Below are 25,692 nucleotides of genomic sequence, written 5' to 3' on the forward strand. Positions count from 1 at the left end.
TTGTTTATCTTTTGCTCTTGGACTGCAAGTTCCTTGGCAGTGGGGACCCTGTCTTGTTGGTTTCTGCCTGATTGTGCCTGGCATAGGAGGAGCACAGGGATGAAAGTGGACAGCATCACTTCGGCGCTCACATTTTCCAGCACCCTGTGATCTCGGTGCTTTAGGGAGGCGGTAAATGGGCTTTGGTTGCATGCTCTGAAAGTCCTGGACATTTACTGACAGGTAATATTGAAATTTGGGTTTCTACCCATGTTGGCTCCTATTTAAGAGGACAGAGCCCCCCGCTTTTTAAAACCTAATAAAGTTGTTGTTAATACTTGGCATATCTATAGAGGTGCTCCAGATGTTTAAGAGAATGATAATTTATGCTCCCCACAACCCTGTAAAAATGCACATTGGAATTTCTTTTAATACTGAGTACTCTTACTGTTCTTAAAATAATTCACTTTTCAGAAATTCAGTTTTCCACACAGCTGTTCAGAAGAAGGAGCAACTATTTAGGAATTGAAATTGGGCAGATTTCAGACTTCTCTCCTGTGTTGTATTGCTGCTTCTGAGCACCTTTCTCCTTCCTTGCTCCATAGTTCACAGAGCACTTAGGCAGTTCTGAGTGACAGTTGCCAGGGCTTGTATAAAACATTTACACCTCAGAATGCTTTAATTTGTATTATTTCATTTTATCCTTTCAGCTCTGAGTTAGGTGGTGTCAGTGGTGGAAATTCCATTTTATAGTTGAGGAACAACCCGAACTATTTTACTCACAATTCCATAGTTAATGGCAGGACAGACTTCATTGTGAGGGTCCAGGAACCTACCCATTAATGGCTGCCGCCATTAATGCCTCTTTGGTCATTGCTTTTCGATGGTTTATAAGAGGCTCAGGAGTCCATAGTGAATTGGTTTTGAACTTGAACTGAAGAGCAAAGAGCCCTTTAATAATTCTAACGTCCTCTTAGGGCTATACCCAAGAAGCATTTTTAGTTTTTGATGAACAGTATGTAAATATGTGAGGAAGACCTGGAAGCAGATACACTCACTGTTCAAAGAGTAACATTTCTTTCTGTACCTGAGTGAGACCTGAGTGTATTCAGAATCAGAAAGTTGCCAAAATGGAAACCAGTACAGGGTGCTGTGTTGGAGAAGGAGGAAGTTCAGACTAAGACTTTCCTACCTACTATGGACTTAGTATCAGTTAAGTTTCCCAAAAATTTTGCAGGAGTACTAGCTGACTTCATATTGTTACATGCAGTGTTGCTTAGGCCCAGTTGATCAACATGTAACAAGTCTATTTCCTCAATATAACATGCCTTACCTCTCTCTAGAACACATCTGCTTTTTTAGCTTTTTTATGACTTGAAGTATTGTTGGTAACTATAGAGAGAAACTGTGTTTAGGGTGACAGCTACTTCTAGACTAAAAATAAAGCAGTGGTTCTCATTAACCAAGCTCAGGGAGAATGTGTGTGCAGTTTGAAAAAGTTCCCTAAGATTCGCTTCACTCTCACTTGAAGCACAATGCGTTGAGATCTACTTTTTACTAGGTACAGTTGAAATATGATAATGGCAAGCATGACTTGTGGTCTTAAGTGGGCTTCATCTACTATCCTAAGTGAAGGGTCTTTGGGAAGTATTACATAGAACCACAATATTAACAAAGCCTCTTGGAGCTCTCATTTTAATCTAGGAGGTATTATGGGTCATACAGTATGAGTTTTCTACCTAATCGGAAACCTTAAAAGTAAAACTGAAGTGCTTTTAGTTACTCTTACTCCCTTATCATCCCTTCCTTTATGAATAAGCTCATCCATTCTTTTCCTGAGCTACTTGCATTATAAGGGAAGGAGAACTTTAAAAAAAAAAATTTTTTTTTTTTTTTACATTTATTCATTTTTGAAAGACCGAGAAAGTCAGAGTACAAATGGGGAAGGGCTAGAGAGAGAGGGAGACACAGAATCCGAAGCAGGCGCCAGGCTCCGAGCTGTCAGCACAGAGCCTGACGTGGGGCTCGAACTCACAGACTGCGAGATCATGACCTGAGCTGAAGTCGGCCGCTTAACCGACTGAGCCACCCAGGTGCCCCCCCCCCCTCTTTTTTTTGGAATCAGAAGACCTGAGTTCAAGTTCTGATTCTGCCATTTGCTGGCTTAAGTTGGTTAAATTTCTGAGCTGCCTTGGGGCTTTGGGGATGGTAATTGGCTTGAATGAGAGGAATTAACTTCATTCTGTGCCTACCAAAGTATGCTGTATGTATAAATATAACCAGTTATAAAGGATTCTTCCTGGTTATGGGTGAGTTAACTAGATTATGATTGATAGCTGTGGGAAAAGGGATAATTGAGTTAAAATTCGAATATATAGAGAGAATTTACATACTTTACCTTTTTATTTTGAAATAATTTTATATCTGTAGAAAAGTTGTAAGAATAATCCAAAGAACTCTGTATATCCGTCACCCAGATTCTTCAGTTGTTCACATTTTACCACTTTATCATTCATTGGGAGAGAATGTTCAGCTAAAAGCTGAGTTTACAACATGTTGAGCATGCTTTTACTTGCCTTATCTCATGTGCCATTCTGTTAACATATGGGTACTGTTACCTACATTGTGTAGAAAGAAAAACTCAGAGAGGTTAGATCAGTTGCCTGGGATTCCACAGCAGGTAAATGGCAGAGGTTTGTTGTAGATCTAGAGATTTGCATTCTAGCCCAGGTTTTGCCACTAGCAGTGGTATAACCACTGGCAGTTTATTTTATAGCACTTCCTTTGTTTTCTAGCAGTTTCCCTTCATTTCATGGTACCCAGTGTCCCTGGCCCTGACTCACCTCACTATAGAGATAGGTTACTATTTATGAAGTATCTTGAGCTTTTTAGCTATATTAATCAGTGTTTGATCTAGTATTGCTGATTAAATATACTTTGTTTAAGCAAAAATAAAGACAAGGCCTTGTTTTTTTAACAGTATTTTATTTTATTATTTTATATTTTATTTTATTTTATTTTATTTTATTTTATTTTATTTTATTTTATTTTATTTTATTTTATTTTCAGGAATAGAATTTAGTGATTCATCACTTACATATAACATCCAGTGCTCATCCCAACAAGTGCCCCTCTTAGTGCCCATTACCCATTCAGCCCATCCCCCCACTTATCTCCCTTCCAGCAACCCTCAGTTAGTTCTCTGTATTTAGGAGTCTCTTATGGGGGTGCCTGGGTGGCTCAGTCGGTTGGGCATCCAACTTCGGCTGAGGTCATGATCTCGTGGTTCATGGGTTCTAGCCCCACGTCGGGCTCTGTGCTGACAGCTAGGAGCCTGGAGCCTGCTTCAGATTCTGTGTCTCCCCCTCTCTCTGCCCCTCCCCTGCTCATGCTCTCTCTCTCTCAATAATGAATAAGCGTTTTTTGTTTTTTTTTTTTAAGAAGATTCTCTTATGGTTTGCCTCCCTCTTGGTTCTCATCTTATTTTTGCTTCCCTTCCCCTATGTTCATCTATTTTGTTTCTTAAATTTCACATATGAGTGAAATCATATGATATTTGTAAAGACAAAACCTTGTATGCAGAGTTTGGTGTTGAAGTCATTGGTGACCTATGAGTATCCTCCTTTTCCCACATCTAGCTTCCATATGAGGTAGATGGAACTGCCATGATTTGAGGATAAACCAGAAGAGTTTTTCCTGTTAGGCGAAGTATCCAGGGGTGCTGGACTATTCCTTGTCCTGAACACCCCCTTGACATCAGATTCTTGACCCTTCTTTCTGTCTGGCTACAGGGCCCTAAGCATTTTGGTTCTGTAAGAACCAAACAACAAGGTTTGGTTTTCAGATTATCTCCACTTTCTTTGAGTTCCTCTCCCTCACCTCCTTCGTTTGATCAGAGGAATCTTTCTCCTCAGTTTTGATAGAAGTAGATTTTTCTGGAACCTTGAACTGAAGACTATAAATTTGGTAGCTCCTGGGCCAGATGGGACTGGCAAATGTATGTTTTGACTTGCCTAATGTGTAAATTTTTTTCATCAGTAGCCAACATTTAAAAGCCAGAAGGTTTCATATAAAAACCTAGCTTTTAACTTTTCCTTAAAAGGGGGCAGGTGGGGAGGGGGGAAGAAATTATAAAACTGGGCCTACAAAGAGCAGACCTGGACTGGAACGGCCATAGAACACTACTGTCCCCACCAGCCTGTTTTGTACCTGGCCCCTGTAGACACTTGAATTTTCAGTTCCAGACCTAGAACTTGAATTTTTGTTTTAAAAGCTGGGCTTTTAAATGAGTTAGTTAGTTACCTTATCCTTGGTTACAAAAGAATCCTGCTTTCTTGGGTAGGTAGAAAAATAGCTTATAAATAAGATTAGGGCCTTACCAAAATCAGAGTATTTCCCCTGCCTTTTCACTGTTTCATTTCCATCATTGTGGGGCCAGATTGGCTCCTAGATCTCAGAGAGCTGCAGTCATCACTTCATTCCCTGCACAGAGGCACCACTGCCAGCAGAGGGTGCTGTCGGCTCACCGAGCCTGCTGTCATGTTGGCTCAGCTGATCAGCAGCTGTTGGGCATGTGCCCTGGGTCTGTTTGAGACATTGGGCATGTTCATTTGGTTCCCATCCCTAGTGCCCACCCCTTAGACCCTGGCCAGGTTATTGTGTCACTAGGGACTCTGTTCAGTAACAGGAAACTGGGGAAAGTTTAATTGTTTTCTCCTCTCTCTTTTTCCCATGCAGCTGAACAAAAGGTTCATCCTCAGTTTTCTCCATGCCCATGGGAAGCTGTTTACCCGGATTGGGTAAGTGTGCAGGATGTTTATTTTATTTTCCTACATTACAAGTCATTTTGGAATTTAATATTGTTAGCAACTAGACTGTGTTTGTAACTGAGGGCACAGGGTGTGAATTCTTAGAGGGCTCCACCTTCTCTTCCCTTCACTCACTCTGCTCATGAAGTTTGGGAAATATTATTCTGCATCCGTCTGTCTCTTCTTTCTCTACCTTTACTAAAGCCCCCTTTAAACACCCATCCCCCACTGCTAGTCCCTCTGGTTTCTCTTTCCTTTGCCTTTCAGCCCAGCCCCTAGTGATCTCCTTAAGGAAGTCATACTCAATCCCAGGGGTCCTTCTTAGGGAGACTAGTGTCCATTAATTTTCCCTTAAAGAGGAGGGTAACATTTGCTTTCCTCTAACATTTTCTCTTCCTTCTGAACCATACCCCTTTCTTGTCTGCTCAGGCTCCTGCCCCATATTGCTGATCCCTGTAAATGCCGAGATTTTTCTATGGTTTCCCCATCCGCCATGGTTTTACATATAAATCTCAGGGAAAGTGGTGTGTGCAAAACCCCTGTTACTTCACGCATTAAGTCCCTGGAAAGAGATTAGGTTTTGAGTATTCCTTTGGTGGATCAGAGTTTTTCCTTGCTGTATAAAACTAGGGATCCTAAAGTCTTATGTATGCCTGCATACCAGAATTGAGGTGTGCTGAGGGCCCTTGTAGTCGAGGAGAGGAATAAGTGGCAGTGCTCTCTGATCAGTCTTCTACTGCATTTTAGTATTTTCTGAATTGGAGGTTTTATTAGGAGCTACCCTTTGAGGTGGTATCTTTTGGATTATGGATCCCCCAGGTTGTTCTTAGTATTTCCCTCTCACTTTCTGCCATAACCTTCTAAGTTTATCTATGATGCTCTAGAACATTTTCCTCCTGGGAGAAGCTGAAAGGCTTTGTCCCGTTTTAAGAAACACTATTCCATGGATGGTGAACTAGAAAGTGTGCTTATTACATACTCATTTGTCATCAACCTGGGCAAGAGTGACAGTGATGGCCAGCACAGGGGGTACTCTTGATTTTGAAATCACTTGGGAAACCTAGAGCAGTGCTAATAGATGCATCTCTAGTAGGAGAACTAAGTGTGAAGTAATTCACTCGTGAAAAGGAAATCAGGTGTGTCAGTAGCTCCTCCCCCCCCTCCCCCCCACCTTGTAAGCTCTACTCTGGCGGTTTTTACTCAACACTGTTGTATCCCTAGTGCCTGGCATACGGTACCTACAGCACATATTTACTGAATGAATGAGTAAATGTTTACAAGAAATGGATAGGTTGTGAAAGACTAGAGAGAAGGTTCCTAGTGTTCTAGGAGGTAATAGTAGACCCAGTCCAATCACCAGTGAGTCATGTAAAGCTACAGTTACAAGGTAGGCAAGATGATACCAATATCGTTTCATAAAATTAACCCATCATAGCAGGAAATACTGTTATGCTGCACCTAAAATCGGAACTATGGTTCCTTATCTCTTTGTTATCTTTTTTAGTTATCATTTTAAAAATCTTTCTTTCCCTTACTACCTTTCCACTCCATATCTCTCTCCTTCTCTCATTTTCCTGTGTTTTTTTCTTTAAACGTTCATGTATCGTGTTGTTCCAAGTCAGTATTTTTCAACCTTCATACCGTTGATATTTTGAGCCTTAGAATTCTCTGTTGTTGGAGGCTGTCCTGTGCATCGTTACGATGCACATCTTATGATGGTTTAACAGCATCCCAGACTTCTACCCGCTCCATGCCAATAGTGTCCCTTCCTCTTCTCACCAGTCATGATACTTATAAATGTCGCCAGACAATGCCACATGTTCCCTCCGGGGAAAAAAATTGCTCCTGGTTGGGAACCACTGTTCTGTTAGAGATTTTGGCTAAAGAAGTTATAAATCTTGGTCCAGAACGTAGAAATATTTAGGATATATTTTTGTCAGGTTTAAGTATTAGGTAGAACTTTACTTTTGTTGTCTTTAAAAATTCTCATAGATATTTTGGAGGATGTCAGGGAAAGAACCACAATAATGATTTAAAAGCTAGAAAATAATTTCTGAGAGGAGAAATTAATCTTAAGAAAATTAAGGTAAGGGGTGCCTGGCTGGCTCAGTCAGTGGAGCATGTGACTCTTGATCTCAGGGTTGTGGGTTCGAGCCCCATAGTAGGAGGAGAGATTGCTTAAAAATAAAATCTTAAAAAAATTAAGGTAAAAAAAAAGGTCTAGAGACAGGTGTGGGGTACCCTAACTGTATTTAAATATAAAAGAGTCATAACCAGATAGTTTTGATTCCTGTGGGATGACAGCAAGAGAAAATAGGCTTATGTTACAGCTGAAGAGACTTGGTTTAGGTGTAAGACAATTTCACAGAGAGAAGATGTTTGGGAATTTTCTTCTCGGGAAGCCTTTGAAAAAGAATAGATTACCTCATTTGTCAGAGGTGGTTTGTTGTGGTCCAGATTATTCTTCAGGACCTCTTCCATTTTTGCATGTAACACATTCTGTTGGCAAAAAGATAAGTCCAGTCTAGTTTCACCTTCATAAAAAATGAGTTACAGTCGTGTTCGCATAAGGAAAATATATGTAAATTACAGGCAGTCCAGCCCCCTTGATGAGTATTCTTCTTGTGCAGACCTAGAGGTAAAAGAATTGAGCCCCATATTTATTCTGGAAGGCAGAGACAGAAGTAACTTCTATTGGGGGAAAAAAGAAGTATAGTAGTCTGTAAGACTAGAAAAGCAGGGAGCCCAAACCACACACAACAACATGGACTGGTGCCTAATTACCAAGAAGATGTGAAATGTGGGAGGCGTTGAAAACGAATTAAGAGTGAGGAGATTGTAATGGGGAGCAGCTGAAGACACATCCACTGTCCCGCCTGCCTTTTGAGAAAAGCCCCGGGTTACGTTGCTCTCCGGGCCTGTGTCTTCTCTGTGCCAGGTGTCCCAAATGGCATCCATATCTGCTTGAGTGCCTACTGTGTGCATCATGGCCCTCCTTCCTCAGTGTCCAGGGGAAAAGAGCATTAGATGGCCTCAGGTGCCAACAAGAGGTGTTTTTTTTTGTTTTGTTTTGTTTTGTTTTGTTTTTTACCGCTGACTAAATACAAGACCTCGAGAGGGAACAAGTCAAAGCCTCCTTGGACTTCAGTTTCCTTATCAGTAGTTTAAATAGATGATGTCCAAGGTCCACTCCAGTCCTTATGTTCTACAGCACTATGAAATTTTTTTTCCTCTTGTTTTTACCCTGTCACATGGCTTAGTTTTGTTTGTTTTTGTTTTGCTACTGGATTGCTCCTTATCTTGTTTAGTTTTTAAAAATTAAGAAGTTGAGAAAAGTTAAGGAGCTTGATTCTTTTCTGCAGAGAGTGTCATCTAGCCCCTCTGTGTTCCTCAGCATTGGAGAGGTTGGGTCCTGCCCAGTTAGTCACTGAGTCACTCCCGATTTAGGTCCCAGTGTTGTCTGCAAGACAACTTTCTTGAAACGGCCATTCAAATGAGACAGGGTGTCTCTAGAGATCATTTCAGAAAGCAGTCTGTAAACACTCATCCTGAAATTTATTGTATCTTCGGCAGTTTTTAAGGATAGGGACCGAATCCTCTCAGGCGCAGGAGAGGGATTGAGTCAGGGATCCCATATGGTTCCTCACAGACACTTGCTTTCCTGGTGAGAGGCTGATCAGACCTGCGTCTTGACTCCCCTGAGAGAGGTTGGGAAGCCGGCAGCCTGTGGACTTTTGATTTGTGACAAATAGAATGATTTTGCCTCCCATTATTGCCTTGGTTAAAGTTACCACTTTAACTTTTACTTACTTGCCTAGTCACGCTGTTTGCACAACTTCAAGGTCTCTTGGAATTCAAAGCCTGATATATTTATTTTGGTCTTTGAATTGTGAAAAATGCAATGTTTATGTCTTGATTTATTTTTAAAATTATAAATGTTTTATATACAAAGGCCAGACGTATTCATTGTAGGGAAAATCTATTTACTGCCTATAGTGCTCGGTGTAAAATACTAAGAAAGCCCAACAAGAGAAGAAATAAAAAATTGCCCATATTCTCACTATCCAGAGATAACTCTCCATCCTTAACACTTGGCATATATTTTTATCTTTTTTTTCTATACATATCCCCCCCACATTTATTTTTTTTTTTACAAATATGCTTAACAAGGGATATTAAACTACTTTAAAACTGTTTTCATTTAATATATACTGAACTTACCCCCACATGATTAAAAATGTAATACAACTTTTAAAAAATAGAATTCAGTTATATGGATGTGCCATCTTAATAATCGGCTATTGTTGGGCATTTTAGGCTGTTTCCAATTTTTTGCTGTTATAAATTATCATCTTATGCTTTCTGTCTTCCTCCTCTGCTGCTACTGTTGCTGCTGCTTTTATAATTTTATAAAACTTTAAACATAAATCGTATGTTGTATTTATCTCCACTTTAATACAATTTTTGTTCTGTGATATGGGTGGAGCAAAGAGAAACATAAAACTGCTTACAGGTAGTTTGAGGCCAAAATCAGCAATTTAGTGACAAAATTGGGAACTAGAAACCCTGTGATTGAGTCCAGAGGAAAGATCTTTTATCTGTGCGTCCCTCAGTTACTGCCTGAGCTGATGTAGTCTGAGTGGATTCATCTTCCTTCTCGTAGCTCAGAATTGAAGTATTCTAATTTATATCCTTATGTATTTGATGTTTACTTTTGTTTTAATCATGTTGAACTAGTTGAAAGGCAAAGGGAGGATTTTATTGTAATTAAAAAAAAAAAAAAAAGATGTGGACATTTGACCTGGTGCTCATTTGAGATTCCAGTCTGACCTAGGGAGTTAATGGATCTGTTTCAATTTCCACCCCAGGGAAGAGGCTTCCTCAGACACAGCTTCGAAGCAGGACTGTCCCACGTGACATTTCTGTCATGTCATTCCGTGCTGGCTCTCTACTGCTTTTCAACACGGAGACACATGGCTCTGAAACTTGCCCATTGTGGCTGCTTTTCAAGCAGAGTGAACACTGCTATTCTCGTAATGAGAAGTGCTAGCCCCCTCCCCACCTCCAACCAGAAAGAGTGCTGCACAGTGTCAAGATTTAAAATGAAACCTTTGTTACAGCCCATGGGGAAAAATGGATCCATTCCAGCCCCAAACATATCACTCTCTGCCATTCCAAACCTACCAAGAGTTTTAATGGTTCTGAAACTTCTGGAAGGAAAAACAAGGTTCTTTTTTTTCCCCTCTTGTTTTTTGGGGAGGAGGGGCACTGAAATGGCACGTTGGGGAAAAAAGCAAATACATGGCATGTTTTGTGCCAATGAAAATGAGGACAGCTCAGCAGAGAAGGGAACTGAAGTATAAACTGTAATTGACCCATAGCTGTGGCATGACTCCTGGGTACCAGGAGGTCAGTAATAGGAGTTGCCATCCAAGGGCAAGGAATGAAGATTGCTAAAATGCCAGAAAGCTCTGGAGCTTCTTTCCTAACCCATGGAGGCTACTATTCAGTGGGGAAAGGGCCAAGGTTCAGGTGAAACCAGGAGCACCTTTCTCTAGGACCTGAAACTGTTGTATCTTTTGAGAAGGATTCCCTTCCCTGTGGCTTTCCAGAAGCTATTTATTAATCCCGCCTGGAGCTATTCCTCACTCCCACCCCCCTACCCCAGTGTACCACAAGGAGTTTGTTTGTTTGGGGGGGGGGGTGGGGGTTGAGGATGGATAAAAGATACTTCGCTGACCACGAATTGTTCGGCATGGCTCTAAGGCCCATGTGCCTGGTTTCTCTCTCTAGCACCAAGTCTGAATTTGCTTTTTATTTTCTGAGGACTTGGGCTGTGGTTTGTTCATGTTGCCAAAGGAGCTCCAGGCATGCACCACTGTTTGGGATCCAGTGGCCACATTTGGCAAGCAGTGGTTTGAATGACCTCTCTTTAGGAGCCCTAGGTCACTGGCTGGATTTCTACCTCCCTACATTACAGGCTCTTCCTGTATTGGGAGTGGCAGTTGGCCAGGGCATTATATTTCCACTGGCCTGAAAACATACAGACCCTGATGAGCAGAGGCTTGTGAGAGGGAGGAGGACAGCAACACAGGAAAGACTGAAACACATCAGTAGGGCCCTTGGGCTAGGGATTCTTCAAGGGGAAGTTTGGGATCCTTAGGTAGAGCAGTTAGTGCGATAGCACCTGAAACACAGCAGCAGAGCTCGGTCTGGTTTCCTGAAGCGAAGCCTCGAGTGAGGACTCGCTAGATTCATGAACCTCTTTTTATAGAATAGTTTTCATACCAGAGAGTTTGGGGAATATGTAGGTTTTAGAGCTTAAAGAAAATTCGTTCACTGTTCACAAAAACCGATTGTTTCACAGAGAAACTTTGACTTCAGCTTGAATCCACTTACTGCCAGGGGTTAGGAAATAGCATACCAGAGCATAATAACTCAGAGCAACTTATCCAGAGGTTGAGTTGTTTCCATCCCTGATCAATTCTTTCTCTTAAATGTGGTCGCCACCTTAGGATACCAGGAAGGTTTGTGAAAGAAAACGTCCTAGGCATTAGTTGTCTGCTTTCAGAGAGACACCGTGGGATGGGACGGGGGGGGGGGGGGGGGGGGGGGGGGGGCGCCGATTTTGTGTGTGAGCGTACACGCCAACTGCTGTTGGGCACATACCTCCCTGAATGAGCTGGCTGTGTTTGTAGGATGGAGACATTCCCTGCGGTGGCTGAGAAGGTCCTCAAGGAGTTCCAGGTGTTGCTGCAGCATAGCCCCTCTCCAATTGGAAGTACCCGCATGCTGCAGCTTATGACCATCAACATGTTCGCTGTGCACAACTCTCAGTTGAAAGGTAAGGACTGTCTCGTTTCTTTATCTACACAGGTAAAGATTAATCTAGCTTCTTTCCTATGGTACCATATCACTCCATTCACCTGATACACACACACACACACACACACACAGACACACACTTCTCTATCAGTGTCTCTCTGATTTTCAATCTACTCTCTGAAATCTGTATGACTCTCTAGTGCTTGGGTGGGATGAAAGGAGGGAATCATGGGTATGGAGCTTAATTTGCAAACCCAGAGATGCTGTTGCACATCTGGCCATGCTGAAGGCAGCAGCAAGGCCTCTTGGAGGCTGCAGATCCAGAGCCTCTCCCAGGGGAGAGGCATTGCTGAAATGTTTCATTGCCGAGACCATACGCTTGGCAGGGATTGGGAATAGCTGTTTCTGGACTCATGTACCCTGTTTGTTCGATATGGAAAAGTCTAGTTCCCTATGGGCTATCCCTTGTGGGAGCCTGCCAGGGAGTACGAACAGTGAATTGATGAGCTTTGGTGACTCAAGCTGGAAGCACAAAAATCACCAGGCCCAGAATTTGGCTATCATACTGGTGTGCATTCTGAAATGCTCTTCTGAACACTGGGGTTTTTAACACTGGGGAGGGAGGGGCTGATTGGCAGGAGTTTTAAATGTTCTGAGGACCAGGTCACTGTTGAAGGATGTTACCAGGATCCCTCCCCTCCACCCCACTTAGGTAAGGATGATGTGGTTTGACTTGACGGAGCTATGCAGCGCGAGGGTGACATTGTTTTGTGTGTTTATTTGGTCCATGCTGCCAAAGAACCGTTTTGGAGCATTGACAGAGACGGTTTGGTCTCAGCGCTTGTTATCGGAAATGCCAAGAAGTGGGATTTGTCCCGTGCAGACTCTGTTGTAAAACAGACCTGGCCTTTCTGGACAGAGTGTTGCCAGTTCTCTTGTTATATCTCTTCTTAGTGCTTTCTCCCTCTGAGGTCGATTTACTTCCCTTCCCATTTGTGTTTGGGGGTTATGCTTCAGCTCTCTGGTGTTGGGGGGTGGGAGTGGATTTCTCCGCAGATGAGAGTGTATGCCACACTTGCCCTCGGCACTTGGCTCCTCCTGGGACACTCTGCAAGGTCCTCTGCTGCTCCGCCTGCGTTTTCAGTCATATCTGAATCTTAGAGGATTTTCTCATCTTGTGCTGCCTGCTACAGCATTTAGAATTCCCAGAAGAAGTCGAGATGCAGAGGCTTGGGTGCCTTTTTGAGGCTGGCTCGTTATTTCTGAGAATACCTCTGAGGAAGCACGCGCTCCTGAGGAGGCAGCAGGAGTTTCCAGGAAGGAGGAAATAAAGTTTGTGAAGTGCTGTCATCGTGAGGCTTGAAGTCCAAAGGGGAGGGGATTGATTCCTTCACCGTTGCTCTGCTGGTTCTGTCGAGTGGGAGGCTCACCAGACTCGGGAGATGCCCTCCTGTTTATTTTCCTGCTTCCCTCCAGCAGCAACACGGAGTTCAGGGAGTTGCCTGTCACAGAACTGCAGCCTCTGCCAAGGTGTGGTTCCGGCCTCAGGTGACCTGTGGTCTCAGGAGGTGTGAATGTAAAGGACCTGCAACTCTTGCCTGTGAAGCATCTGTTGTCAGCAGCTTCTGCTCCGTGAAAAGGAATGCCTTGGCCTTTTCATAGGCCACGAGTGAGTCCTTTTCTTGTAGCTGCTGTTACGTAAAGGTTAAGAAAATATGGGTGAAAGGAAGGTGAGATGGTGAGAACGGAGAAAGAAGAAAATAGGTGGTTCTCCCATTTCAGGCCAAGGTTCTTTTTTTTAGGACTCTTCCATCCGTGGTCAGTCATAATGAGGACCCGCTAGCCAAGAAGGACATGTCAAAACCTGTGCTTGACTTGAGACCTTCTCAAGAAACCTTCTCAAGAAACCTTCTCGTTTCTGGCCTCGTCCTGACGCTTACCTCCATGAGGCAGCTGGGGCCAAGGGGAGTAGGAGCTGAGGTGGTCAGAAGCTCCAAGAGCGTTTCAGGGAAAAACAGCCCGGGCCACAGGATATAACACTCAGCTGGGACAGAGAGCTCTGCGGACGTGCTGCCAAGTACCCGGTGTGCAGTTGAGGCGGCCGTCCAGACCCCACTGTGTGGGCTGCCATTGGGAGAGGGGTGAGCAGAGCACTCAGCGGGGCTGGTTGGTGGGAAGATGCACTTTTCCATTTCCCAGCACATGAGTCATCTTCTCTGGGCCCCTGTGCTGTGCTTGCACGGACAGTGGCAAGAAGGGGGTGTTGTGGCTGAGTAGCAGCATCTGTGCCGGGGGTGGAGAGGGAAGGGGGTTGGGGACAGGGTAAAGATTTAAATCCTTCACTAATCAGCAGCAGTTTGAATCACATTTTTATGAGTAAGGAAGTGATAAATCAGCCCTGAGTGTTCAGCCCGCAAGTCCTGTCAGCTGGTGCCCTTCTAAAGGCTTCTCTCCAGGCCAGTCTGCTTGCTGTCAGAATCGCCACCCAGACACGGAACCCTGACTGTCTGAGACCGGGAAGCAAGGGCCTGATGCTGCCTGGCCCTCCCAGGTGCTTGGGGTCTTGGTGATTTGGCAGTCACTGCAAGTTACAGAACATCTGGGCCATCATTTTTCTTTCCATTCCTTCTTGGACATGTCCTTCTGGGTGGGTGTTTGCGTATGTCAGTTCCTGGACTCTGTGGAGAAGGAACATTCCAGCCTGAAGCAGAGGTGATCTGTGGCCCCCAAGGCAGTCGCGATCCTTTCAGTCTGTGCCTGGGCCTTCCTTGTAGATGTGGTACCTTAGGAGTGTGATTTGAAGAACAACAGGGACGTCCTTACTAAAAAGTATGTTCTTTGTTAATGCCTCTAATTCATTTTTGTGTGTCTGTGTATGTGTGTTCAGTGCCACCCTTGTATTGCTCTCCTCTTTTCAAAATACCAATAGTTGAGGGATAGAAATGATACTGTTACTAACTCTATAGTGTGATTACTTTTTAAATGTGCTTTCCTTGTGGTCAAGAGAGACACAAAACTGTTTAAAAGCTTTGGATGCCTCCCAAGTTAAAATGGAGGAGAAAAACTTAGCAAGTGGTGAGTTAAAGGCATCTTTCCCCTTTTCCTAGGTTATAGTTTACCCTGGCGCTCAGGAAGGTGGAAGATGAAGGTCAGATTTGCCCTCTTTGCACAGGGGAAAATAAATTGAGTTTTGCCACATCATTTAAAATCTATCTAAACTTTCCAATCTCAGCATTGATCTTCAAATTCGCGGGTTGAGGGATGCCTGGCTGGCTCAGTAGGTGGAGCACGCAGCTCTTGATCTCAGGGCTGTGAGTTCGAGTCCCATGTTGAGTATAGAGATAACTTAAAAATAAGATCTTAAAAAAAACATGCATGGGTTGAGGGCCATTGGTGGGGGGAGACCTTTATCTCCTCCTCTCATATGGACCCTTTGCAAAAATTCTGCTTCAGTGGAACCAGAGAGTCTAGAATCCTGCACAGAAGTGATTGGGGACAGATGAATTTGAAGGATGTTTGGGGGCTCCTAGCAAAGTGCCTGCTATTTATTAGGCACTAAGCCTTTGTTGAATGCATGGATGAAGGCGGCCATAGTTCTGGGAAAGCCAGCTCTCATTGAACAGTGTGTTCCTTACTTGGCCCATGTCCAAAATTGTCCTTTGGCGAGTGATGGGTGGTGGTGAGATAGGTGGTTCCCAGAGTGATGTCACAATTGGTAATGTCTCTACAGCATTCTTGAGCCTGAAGGGAGAAATGGGGCTTCTCCACGTGCCTCAGCATTTAACACTTCAGTGGCCATCTGACTGACTGACGTGATGCTGGAGGGTGAACTGTTGATCTAAACCACAAACACTCCAAGAATTTTAATTTTTTTTTAATTTTGTAATTTAAGGAAATAAACTGGAGTTTCTTGAAGAGGAATAATTGAAGCAACGTTTGTGGTAGGGCATCACTGAAACCCATTGCATCCCCCATCTGTGCCCAATTTGGTCCAATCTGGCCTTCCCCCCACTTCCTTTTTTTTTTTTTCACCCCCTCTTGGTCTCTCTCTTTTTAAAAAAAAATATGTTTTATAATTCCTGGAATCAAAACCATCTCAGGCACACACTGTTTTATTTTACTGTATTATTGGATTATACTTCCTATAAATCATTGGATGTTATTCATTGGCCACCACTGGAATAACTTCCCTTTTCTGTGCCCTGGCCCCCTCTTTTTCCTCCTCCTTTTCCTCCTCCGCCAGTTCGTAGACTAGGCCTCCATTTCAGCCCTGCAGAAATGGTGCTCTGGTGGCAGCAAGAGGGCACCCAAGAGACACTTCTTGTGTGTGCCGTCGGTGCTCCCTGCTTTTGGGAACATGTAGGGGCTGGGATTGAGGTAGGGCTGGACTGGCGTTACCATTTAGGCTTGCTCTTATGGTTTGTTAGGAATCCTAAATTGGAGGCGGTAGGGGGAGTGCCACATGTGTGTCTCCAAAGGGATGGAGAGTCACAGCTAGGACCGATAGTGGCTAACCTAGGTGTTGGGATGCTTGAGGTGGAGACCCACCCCTTCAGGCTGCTGTTGTGTATGCAAATTGAGTCTAGTTGAGAAGTTTGCTTCACAACCAAAGTTCCTTTGATTTCCAGCTACATCCACCTTACAGCCCTTGAGTACAGCAGTCTGCTCCTCTGTGGCGGTTCACTTCTGTCTGAGTCTCTTACCAAAGCAAAATGTATGAAGTGCCTAATCCTCTGCTTGTCAGAACAGTTGTACAGGAAATCCACCTTTCATAAGGGGTTAGGCTTGAGTTTAGCTGTACAAACTGTCCCTCTCATTTCTCCTTCTATATCTCTAGTGCTAGAAGCCCTTGGGCTTTTTCTCCTAAAGGATCTATGGGTAGATTTCTCCAGGTAATCAGCACTGCCTGACCTTCACTTTCCGAACTGCTCAGTTTAGAGTAAATTAACAAAGAGAGAGCCAGCTTAGCCAACAAATTTTTGTGAGAAATAGATTTGAAGGTCAGAAGAGGCTAGGCTTTAGAAGGCAGGCCAGAGGAGGACACGTCCTTCAGCTATGCCCTCTATCCCTCTGGGGGAGATATAACTATCAACAGGTTGCTTAGCACAGCCTTCTTCCCTTAGAATTCCCTGGAAAAGAGGAAAAGTTAAAGAAGTGAGTATGTCAAGAGACCTCCCTATCTTTCTTGACTCTGATTTCCAGGGTCCTTGTTTTTAGAACGACTGTTACTTTAGGCTGGGAAAGAGAAACAGTTATGAAAAGCTAAAGAAATGAGAAAATTCAGTCATATCAACAAAAGTAAGCCTCTTACGTGTCAGTTGAAGAAATGATTTCTGTGTTTGCCCCAGTGTGACACTGTGGGTTGGTGTCTTTGGTTCTTTGGTTTGGAGTGCTGACGTGTAACATCCCATCATAACCCGGGAGCTGAAATGGGCCAGATAGCTCATCTCTCCTGCCGTTTTACAGCTTCCCAATTTGATTTTCTTTTGCTCCATGAAGAACTTGTTCTGAAAGGAAGACATTACTGACCGGAATGTTGGCAGCAGGACTTCCAGCTGCCTTTCCTGAGTTCTCTTTAAGCTTTTCCTGGGGAGAAAAATTCTAAATGGGTAGGTTACAGGGGACTCGGGCCAGATAGGTACTATGTGTTGAAGACACAGGGGAAGTAGGTGTGTTCTGGGGATGTGGTTAGAGGGAGTAAGTTGTACTTTGTATCCTAATCAACTAGATGATGGTCTGAGGAAGAATTGTGGCTTTCAGAGGTAGTGACCAATAACAGCAACAACAAAACGACACCGCGTTAATACTTGATGACATTTTATAGTTACTATGTATGTATTTTCATTTGATTTCTCCTATCAGCTGTCTGAGACAGGTGGGACAGATATTTTGTAACTTACTTTATAGATGACCTGAAAGGGTACAGAAAGTTTTAGTAACTTAATCAAGGTTGCATGGCTGTAAATTACATAAATTACACCCAGGTCTTAAGTGTCCAGCCTTCCCTATCAGAAGACAGAAAAACTTCCCTGGACTTAATTGAGACAGTTAAACAATGAAAGCATCCCCTGATACCCCGCCAAAATCTGAGCAGCTGCTGTTCTTTGATGCAAAAAGTGATCCTGGAGTCTGATTTGAGACTGAAGAGGAGCAAGTAGAGATGAAGGAGTTGGGGGGTCAGAATTCTCCTAGGCTACTTGAGCCTCTAGTGGGACCACGGATAATAAGCTGGCAGAAGGATATGGTTTAGGGATATCAAGATTGTTGTTGAGGTTCCATATTTACTACTCTCATGGATAAGAGGGAATCTCCCTCTCACAATGGAAAGCATTAAAAAAATTTTCTTTAACGTTTATTTCTTTTTGAGAGAGAGACAGAGTGAGAGCAGGGGAGGGGCAGAGAGAGAAGGAGACACAGAGTCTGAAGCAGGCTCCAGGCTCTGAGCTGTCAGCACAGAGCCCGATGTGGGACTCGAACTCACAAACCACAAGATCATGACCTGAGCCGAAGTCACACACTCAACCCACTGAGCCACTAGACGCCCCTGGAAAGCATTGTTAATGACCGATTGGTAAAAGTAATTTTCTGTCTTTCTCTTGTTTTGGGAAATGTAGTGTCTTTGTGTGTTTCTATCTCTGTCTTTTAAAGGACTTTTTAGGAGCATTGTTTCTTACTGTCACAATCTTTTCTAATATCCCTCTTGCTTTTAAAATAGAGGCTTTTCAGGGCGCCTGGGTGGCTCACTCAGTTAAGCGGCCAACTCTTGGCTTCAGCTCAGGTCATGATCTCACGGTTTGTGATTTTGAGCCGCATGTCAGGCTCTGCACTGACAAGCGGAGCCTGCTTGGGATTCTCTCTCTCACCCTTTCTCTCTGCCTCTCCTGCACTCTCTCTCTCAAAATAAATAAATAAAACTTAAAAAATTAAAATAAATTCAAAAGAGGCTTTTCAACATGCCATTCTTTTTTTTTTTTTTAAGTTTTTTTAATGTTTATTTATTTTAGAGAGAGATAGTACGAGCGGAGGAGGGGCAGAGAAAAAGAGGGAGACACAGAATCTGAGGCAGGCTCCAGGCTCCAGGCTCTGAACTGTCAGCACAGAGCCCTATGTGGGGCTCGAACTCACGTAACCCTGAGATCATGACCTGAGCAGAAGTCAGACACTTAACCGACTGAGGAGCCCCTCACATGCCATTCTTAGAAGAGACTGTGATTCTTATTTTTGGCCTAGGGAAAAATGGATACATTGTTCATGCAGAAAAGAGGATGAGAGAATAAAGCATTTGAAAGGATGATAAAGTGAATACACATGGAACCCCTACCTAGATTAAGAAATGAAATCTTGTTAGCACCTCAGAAATTCCCTGTTGTGTTTTGTGTGCACCCTTCCAGGTAATTGTCCCTCACCCTTCCAGGTAATCGTCAACCTGACCTGTGGAGTTCATCCCCTTACTTTTCTTTATAGTGTTGTTATAAGTACGTCCTCTTAAACAAAACATAGTTTGGTTTTGCTTGCATATAAATGGAATCATGCTTAATCATGTTATTTACATTCTTTTTTTCTCTGGCTTATTTTGTTCCATGTAATGTTTGTGAATTCTGTCCATGTTGATGTGTGTGGTTGTAGTTTATCCATTTTCATTGCTACAATACTACATTTTATTCATTTATTACAGTTTACCCATTCTTATGTTTAAGGGCATTTGAGTTTTCTCTTTGGGGTTGTTATGAACACTGAATCCGTTGACAGTTATTGTAATTATTAGAGTATTTGGATTTATATATACTGTCTATTTCTTTTTTTAAGTTTATTTATTTTGAGAGAGAGAAAGAGAGAGAGGGACTGGGGTAGGGGCACAGTGTGAGGGGAGAGAGAGAATTCCAAGCAGGCTCCACACTGTTAGTGCAGAGCTGGACATGGGGCTTGAACTCACAAACTGTGAGATCATGACCTGAGCTGAAACCAAGAGTCAGACGCCCAACTGAGTGAGCCACTCAGGCACCCCTATACGGTCTTATTTTTTACAAATAAGCTTTTACTGAGGTAAAGTATATACACAATAAAATGAACCCATGTTAAGAATGTATTTAAATGAGTTTGACCCATTAATATACCTAGGTAACTAATGTTCACAATCAAAACACAGAACATTCCATCATCCTGAAAAGTTTTCTTTGTGCTCATGCCAGTTGACCTCCGTTCCTACCCCTGGCCCCAGGCAGACTACTGACCCGCTTTCTGTCACCATACGCTGGATGTGCCTTTTCTAGAGTTTCATATAAATGGAATCAGTGTGTACTCTTTCGTGTTTTGCTCAGCTTCACATGTCTGAGATTTATTCATGTTGTTTCTGTGTATCAGTACTGCATTCCCTTATATTACTGAATAGTATTCTACTGTGAGGGTATAATACCATTTTGTTTATCTAGTTACCTGTTGATAAATGTTTGGGTTGTTTCTACTGTTGGGCTATTATGAACAAAACTGCCGCGAATGTTTGTATGAAAGCCTTTTTGTAAACGTATATTTTTTTTTTTTAATTTTTTTTTCCCCAACATTTATTTATTTTGGGAACAGAGAGAGACAGAGCATGAACGGGGGAGGGGCAGAGAGAGAGGGAGACACAGAATCGGAAACAGGCTCCAGGCTCTGAGCCATCAGCCCAGAGCCTGACGCGGGGCTCGAACTCACGGGCCGCGAGATCGTGACCTGGCTGAAGTCGGACGCTTAACTGACTGCGCCACCCAGGCGCCCCTGTAAACGTATATTTTAATCACTTGGGTAAATACCCTGGAGTAGATGTTCTGGGTCATACAGTAAAGTATATGTTTAACTTCATAAGAAACTGCTAAATTGTTTTCCAAAGTAGTTGAGCCATTTTAACATTCCTTGCAGCAAGGTGTAGGAGCTCCAATTTCTTTGCATCCTTGCCAATATTGGGTATTGTCAGTCTTCTTTACTTAGTGGTTCTGGTGGGTATGTGGTGCCATTTCATTTTGGTTTTAATTTTGTTTTGTGTTTCCCTGATGACTGAGGATGATGAGTGAGTTTTCATGTACTTATTTACTATTTGTATATCTTCTTTGGTAAGTATCTACTTAAATCGTTTGCCCACTGAAAAATCAAGTTGTTTGCCTTTATTATTAAGTTTCAACATTTCTCTCTGTGATCTGAATATAAGCCCCTTATCAGATATATATTTTGCAGATATTTTCCCCTAATGCTTTCCCATTCTTATACCCATTTTGTTCCCTTTTTTCTTCTTTCTTACTTTCTTTTGGATTTTTTTCCCCACTCTTTCTTCTCCTTTCCCTACTTGTTTCTTTTTATTTTATTAGTGATTAACCCTAGGAATGAGAGCATATACACTTACCTTGCCAAAAGTCAGGTTATTCAGTATTTCATTCTCTTCCGAAATAATACAAGGGCCATGGAATACTTAAATTCTATACTGTATCTCTCCAGTTTATAAGCTGCTTTGTCATGTATTTGAATTGTCTTTTTCCTTTCAAACCCTACAAGACAAATTGTTGCTGTTTGTTGTTGTTGTTGTTATTATGTTGTTGGTAAATGCTTGTTTAGATCCACTCATATTTACTATGATTAAATTTTTCTTTTCATTCTTTTTTGCATTTCATAACCTCCACCTGGGATCATTTTCTTTCTGCCTCAAGTATATTCTTTAGAATTTATTTAGCGAAGTTCTTTTGATGACAGATTTTTTCGGTTTTTATTTGTCTACAAGGCTTTATTTTCCTTATTCCTTTCTTAATAAATAAATTATTAACTTAATTTTTTTAAGTTTATTTATTTATTTTGAGAGAGATGGAGAGCATGGGTGGGGTAGGGGCAGAGAGAGCAGTAAAAAGAATTCTAAGCTGACTCCACGCTGACACAGTGTGGAGCCGAGCGTGGGGTTGGAACTCAGGAACGGTGAGACCATGATCTGAGCCGAAATCAAGGGTTGGGTGCTTAACTGACTGAGCCACCCAGGAAAATAGCCACCCTATGTTCCTTATTCCTGAAGGATCTCTATTCACTGGTAATAGGGTTCTAGGTTAATAGCTATTGTTCTTCAGTCCCCATTTAAGATAATTTATTGTGTCTGGGCTTTCACCATTGCTGTTTGAAAGCCAACCATCAGTCAAATTGTTTCTCTTTTAAAAATAATCTGTTCTTTCTGGTTGCTTTCCAGGTCTTTTAAAAATTAAAAAAAATTTTTTTTAATTATTTGATGTTTTGCAGTTCTAATGATTTGTCTAAGCTTGGATTTATTTTTTATTCTTCCTGCTAGAGATTTGTTGGGCTTCACCTATCTGTGAGTTGATTTCGGCAGTTTTGGAAAATTCTTAGCTGCTTTTTTTATTTAAATGTTTATTTATTATTGAGAGACAGAGAGAGAGAGAGAGACAGAACATGAACATGGGAGGGGCAGAGACAGGAGGAAATGCAGAATCCGAAGCAGGCTCCAGGCTCCGAGCTGTCCGCACAGAGCCCGACGCGGGGCTCGAACTCACAAACTGCAAGATCATGACCTGAGCTGAAGTCGGATGCTTAACTGACTGAGCCTCCCAGGCGCCCCTTTTAGCTGCTTTTTAAAAATATGACATCAGCCCATGCTTTCTCTTCCCCTTCTGTGACTCTAGTTAGTCAGAGGTTAGACCTTACTCTATGTCTTTAGTGTCTCTTAAACCTCTTTCAGTTTTATGACTTTTTGTGTTGTGCTCTGCATTCCAGATCATTTCCTTAACTCTGTCTTTCAGTTCATGAATCTTTCCTTAGCTATATCTAATCTGCTAAATATGCCCCACTGAGTTTTTTTTTTTTTACTTCAGTTATATGCTTTTATTTCCAGATATATTTTGTTCAAATCTACTCTTTTTTTTTTTTTTTTTTGTAATTTCTTGTTCCCTGGACGTATTTGTGAGCTTGTCTTTTATTTCTTTAAAATATACTAAACATGGTTATTTAAAACTCTATGAATAAGGGGTCCTTTTAGATAACTTTCTGCTAAGCTCTTATTTTTGCTGGTTGTCATTCCTGTGCCTTGTTTCCTGTGCAATTAAAATTTTTTTCTTATTTTCTTTGGAATTCATTATTGGGAGTGCTTGGAAATCTGGGATGAAAATTGGGAAAAGGACTTGAGTTTGCTTTTGTCCACAGCCTGTTGTGGGCAATCTAAAATAATCATTCTAAATTAAAATACCTGCTTGAGGGTTTACAGACCACTCAGGTTATGTGAATTCAGGCTGCATACTCCTGTGAGGGCTAGGGCATGGTCCATATTTTCAGTGTAATATTTTTCCTCTTCTATTCAGCCCTATGGTTTAACATAGTCAGTTTTCCAACTGTCTTATCAAGGGGCCATGGGTTAGTTCTTTTTTTTTTCTTTTTAATGTTTATTTATTTTTGAGAGAGAGGCACACAGAGAGTGCAAGCAGGGGAGGCGCAGAGAGAGAGGGAGACACAGAATCTGAAGCAGGCTCCAGGCTCTGAGCTGTCGGCACAGAGCCCAACGCAGGGCTGGAGCTCACGAACTGCGAGATCACATATGACTTGAGCTGAAGTCGGATGACCAGCTGACTGAGCCACCCGGGCGCCCCATGGGGCCGAGGGTTATTTCTGATTCACTCTCACACCTTGGATGTAGTGCTCTAGGATCCCAGCTTAATGTCAGAGATTTTGGGCACCCTCTTAGGCTAGCTGTACCCATGAAGCTTTGGAAACCAAAGCTCAAGTTCATCAGGTGGCAAATGGTCTTAGGGTAAAGTCTGCCTGTATTGCATGCACACTTTTATCTCTAGTTTCCCATCTTTACACAATCTCTGACCAGAAGATTCCGTTTTAATTTCCTAACTCGTGTATGCTTTCTAAAAAGATTTTTAAAATACCTTTTCCAGGATAATTAGTTGTTTCCTTGGGAGAGTAGATCAAGGTACCTAATCTGCCGGGCATGTTACTAGAGAAAATGCTGCGACACCTTTTTTCTTTTTACCATCAGACGTGAGCATTTGTTTAGCTCTGCCTGGAGCAGTGTGACGGGGGCACCCGTATTCAGGGTGGCAAGGGCATGTGGGCTGCTTTCCAAAGAGTAGCTCTTTTTCCAGCTCCTACAGTCTAATTTTATGGCAGATGGTGTTACTGGGTTCACATTTAAAAATTTTACCAAAAGGTGTTCAAGGTGTAGACTACTGGGAAGACTACTTGGGTGGGGAAGGAAGGTAAAGAGAAGCTTGCAGCTGAAATGATAGAAACCATTTATTACCAAAAGGGTCTGAGCTAGAGATCTGGAAGAGTGCTCTCTAGTTTCAGCCACATTACATTACATATCTGGTGAACCCTTGTTGGCCCATAAAATCTTTTCCATTAGTCAGGGTGCTCTGTGCTTTTGTTCTTGACTTCTGCTGTTCTTAGAGCTGTTTTGTTGGCTTGTATGTCTCAGTTTAGAAGTCAGATTGTCACATATTTAGAATTTTATTTACTGTAATTGCAGTTTTCTGGCTTCTTTAGGCCCTCTTCACATACAGGACTCCCATCTTGAAGCTTATTTCAGAAAATGCCCCTGTGATCCCTTGCCCCAAGTGCCAACAGCAGATGCAACAGTTGACACGCGGAAGGGAATTTCCAACTGCTGGGCAGGTTTCTGAAATCCAGACACGTGCTGTTCACACTTTGGCTTCTGAGGCAGGGATCAGTGGTTGAAGAGGGGAGGGGCTGGCAGGGGACTGGAGGGAGAAAGATCTTACAGTGCCTGCCCAAGGCTTATGGCTGTGTCAGCTTTCTCCAGCTGGCGTTGGCAGGGTAGAGTAAATCACTGTAGAGTGGTTATGAGCCGAACTCACTGGGGGCTTCTTTGAGGCACACCTGTGACGTCATCCTGTTATCACTGCTTGTTCTGCATAACCTCTTTTCACCTCTCCCTTGAGAAAGGGTGATGCCCAGAACTCGTGTCAGGGCAGTGAGTAGAGAGAAATGTTTGGTAATCATTATTTTGAGATGCCTGCTAAGGACACAATTGCAGGCCATTGACACATTCAAGATTCCACATTGGAAGAGAAAATCCTGTTTGTAAACATGGACTGCATACCTCATAAACTTCTTTTTAAACATGAAGGAAAAGACAATCCAGAAAGACTTGAAACTCCTAAGTGGTCTCTCTTGATCCCCCTCTAAACACACACACACACACACACACACTCAGACACGCTTAGACACACACACACACTGCTCTCTATACGGCAGTGATTGTTTCAGAAACATCAGATCATGTCACTGTGTTCGGAATCCTCCACTGGCTTCCCATTTCAGTCAGAGCAAAGCCATAGTCTCTACAAGAAAACTCCCCCTCCTCCCCACCCTCCCACATCGCCTCTCTCTGACCTCATTTGCCGCTACTGTTCTCCCCTGGCTTGCTTACTCTGCTTCAGCCACACTGGCCTTCTTGCAGGTCTTCTGATAAGCCAGGGATTCTTCCACCTTTGAACTTTTGCGTTAGCAGTTTTCTCTACTTGGAATGCTCTGCTGCCAGCTCTCTGCATGGCAGATCCCTCACCTCCTGCAGGTCTGCTGAAATGATATCACTGTGAGGCCTGCCCCAATCATCTTATCAACAGTGCTGCACTCCCACCCTGTACCCCTTGATTACCTCTGATCCTGCTTGATTTTCTTTTTTCACAGCTTATATTCTCAATACTAGGAAACTCATTTTGGAGGCATATGTTTATTACTCATTTTCTCCTACTGCTCCTCTTCAAGAACATAAACTGCCTGCAGTTAGGGATCCTTACCCTGTTTTATTCACTGATGCATTATGAACCTCTAGAACAATGCCCGGTGTGCTATAAGTTGTCAATAAACGTGTTCAACAAGTCAGTCTGGGCAATGCAGATTGAAAGGCAAGGCCCGGGTATCTGTTATCTGGGGTCATTGTTGATAATCTTACTGTCTTCCGTGTTTTTTCTTTTTTCCTTGTTTTTTCTGACACCTCAGAAAATGTCATTTCCAAATACATATTTTGTATCCTGGCGTTAAATTAAAATACATTAAATGTGTTTTGGTATTTACTGTTAATCCTGGAATC

At 42.7% G+C, this 25,692-nt stretch overlaps 1 protein-coding gene across 2 annotated transcripts in view; it reads left to right on the plus strand.

Moving 5' to 3' along the window:
• Nucleotides 1–25,692, plus strand: part of SMG6 (SMG6 nonsense mediated mRNA decay factor) — a 228,616-nt gene that overhangs the window by 44,440 nt on the left and 158,484 nt on the right. For both annotated transcript variants that reach the window (XM_043583439.1, XM_043583440.1), the window contains exons 9-10: nt 4,717–4,778; nt 11,486–11,631. In XM_043583439.1, coding sequence (XP_043439374.1) covers nt 4,717–4,778; nt 11,486–11,631 — 208 coding nt within the window. The remainder of the gene's footprint in view (nt 1–4,716; nt 4,779–11,485; nt 11,632–25,692) is intronic.

The sequence above is a fragment of the Prionailurus bengalensis genome, chromosome E1 (genome assembly GCF_016509475.1).
Source record: "Prionailurus bengalensis isolate Pbe53 chromosome E1, Fcat_Pben_1.1_paternal_pri, whole genome shotgun sequence".
In the NCBI taxonomy this organism is placed as follows: domain Eukaryota; kingdom Metazoa; phylum Chordata; class Mammalia; order Carnivora; family Felidae; genus Prionailurus; species Prionailurus bengalensis.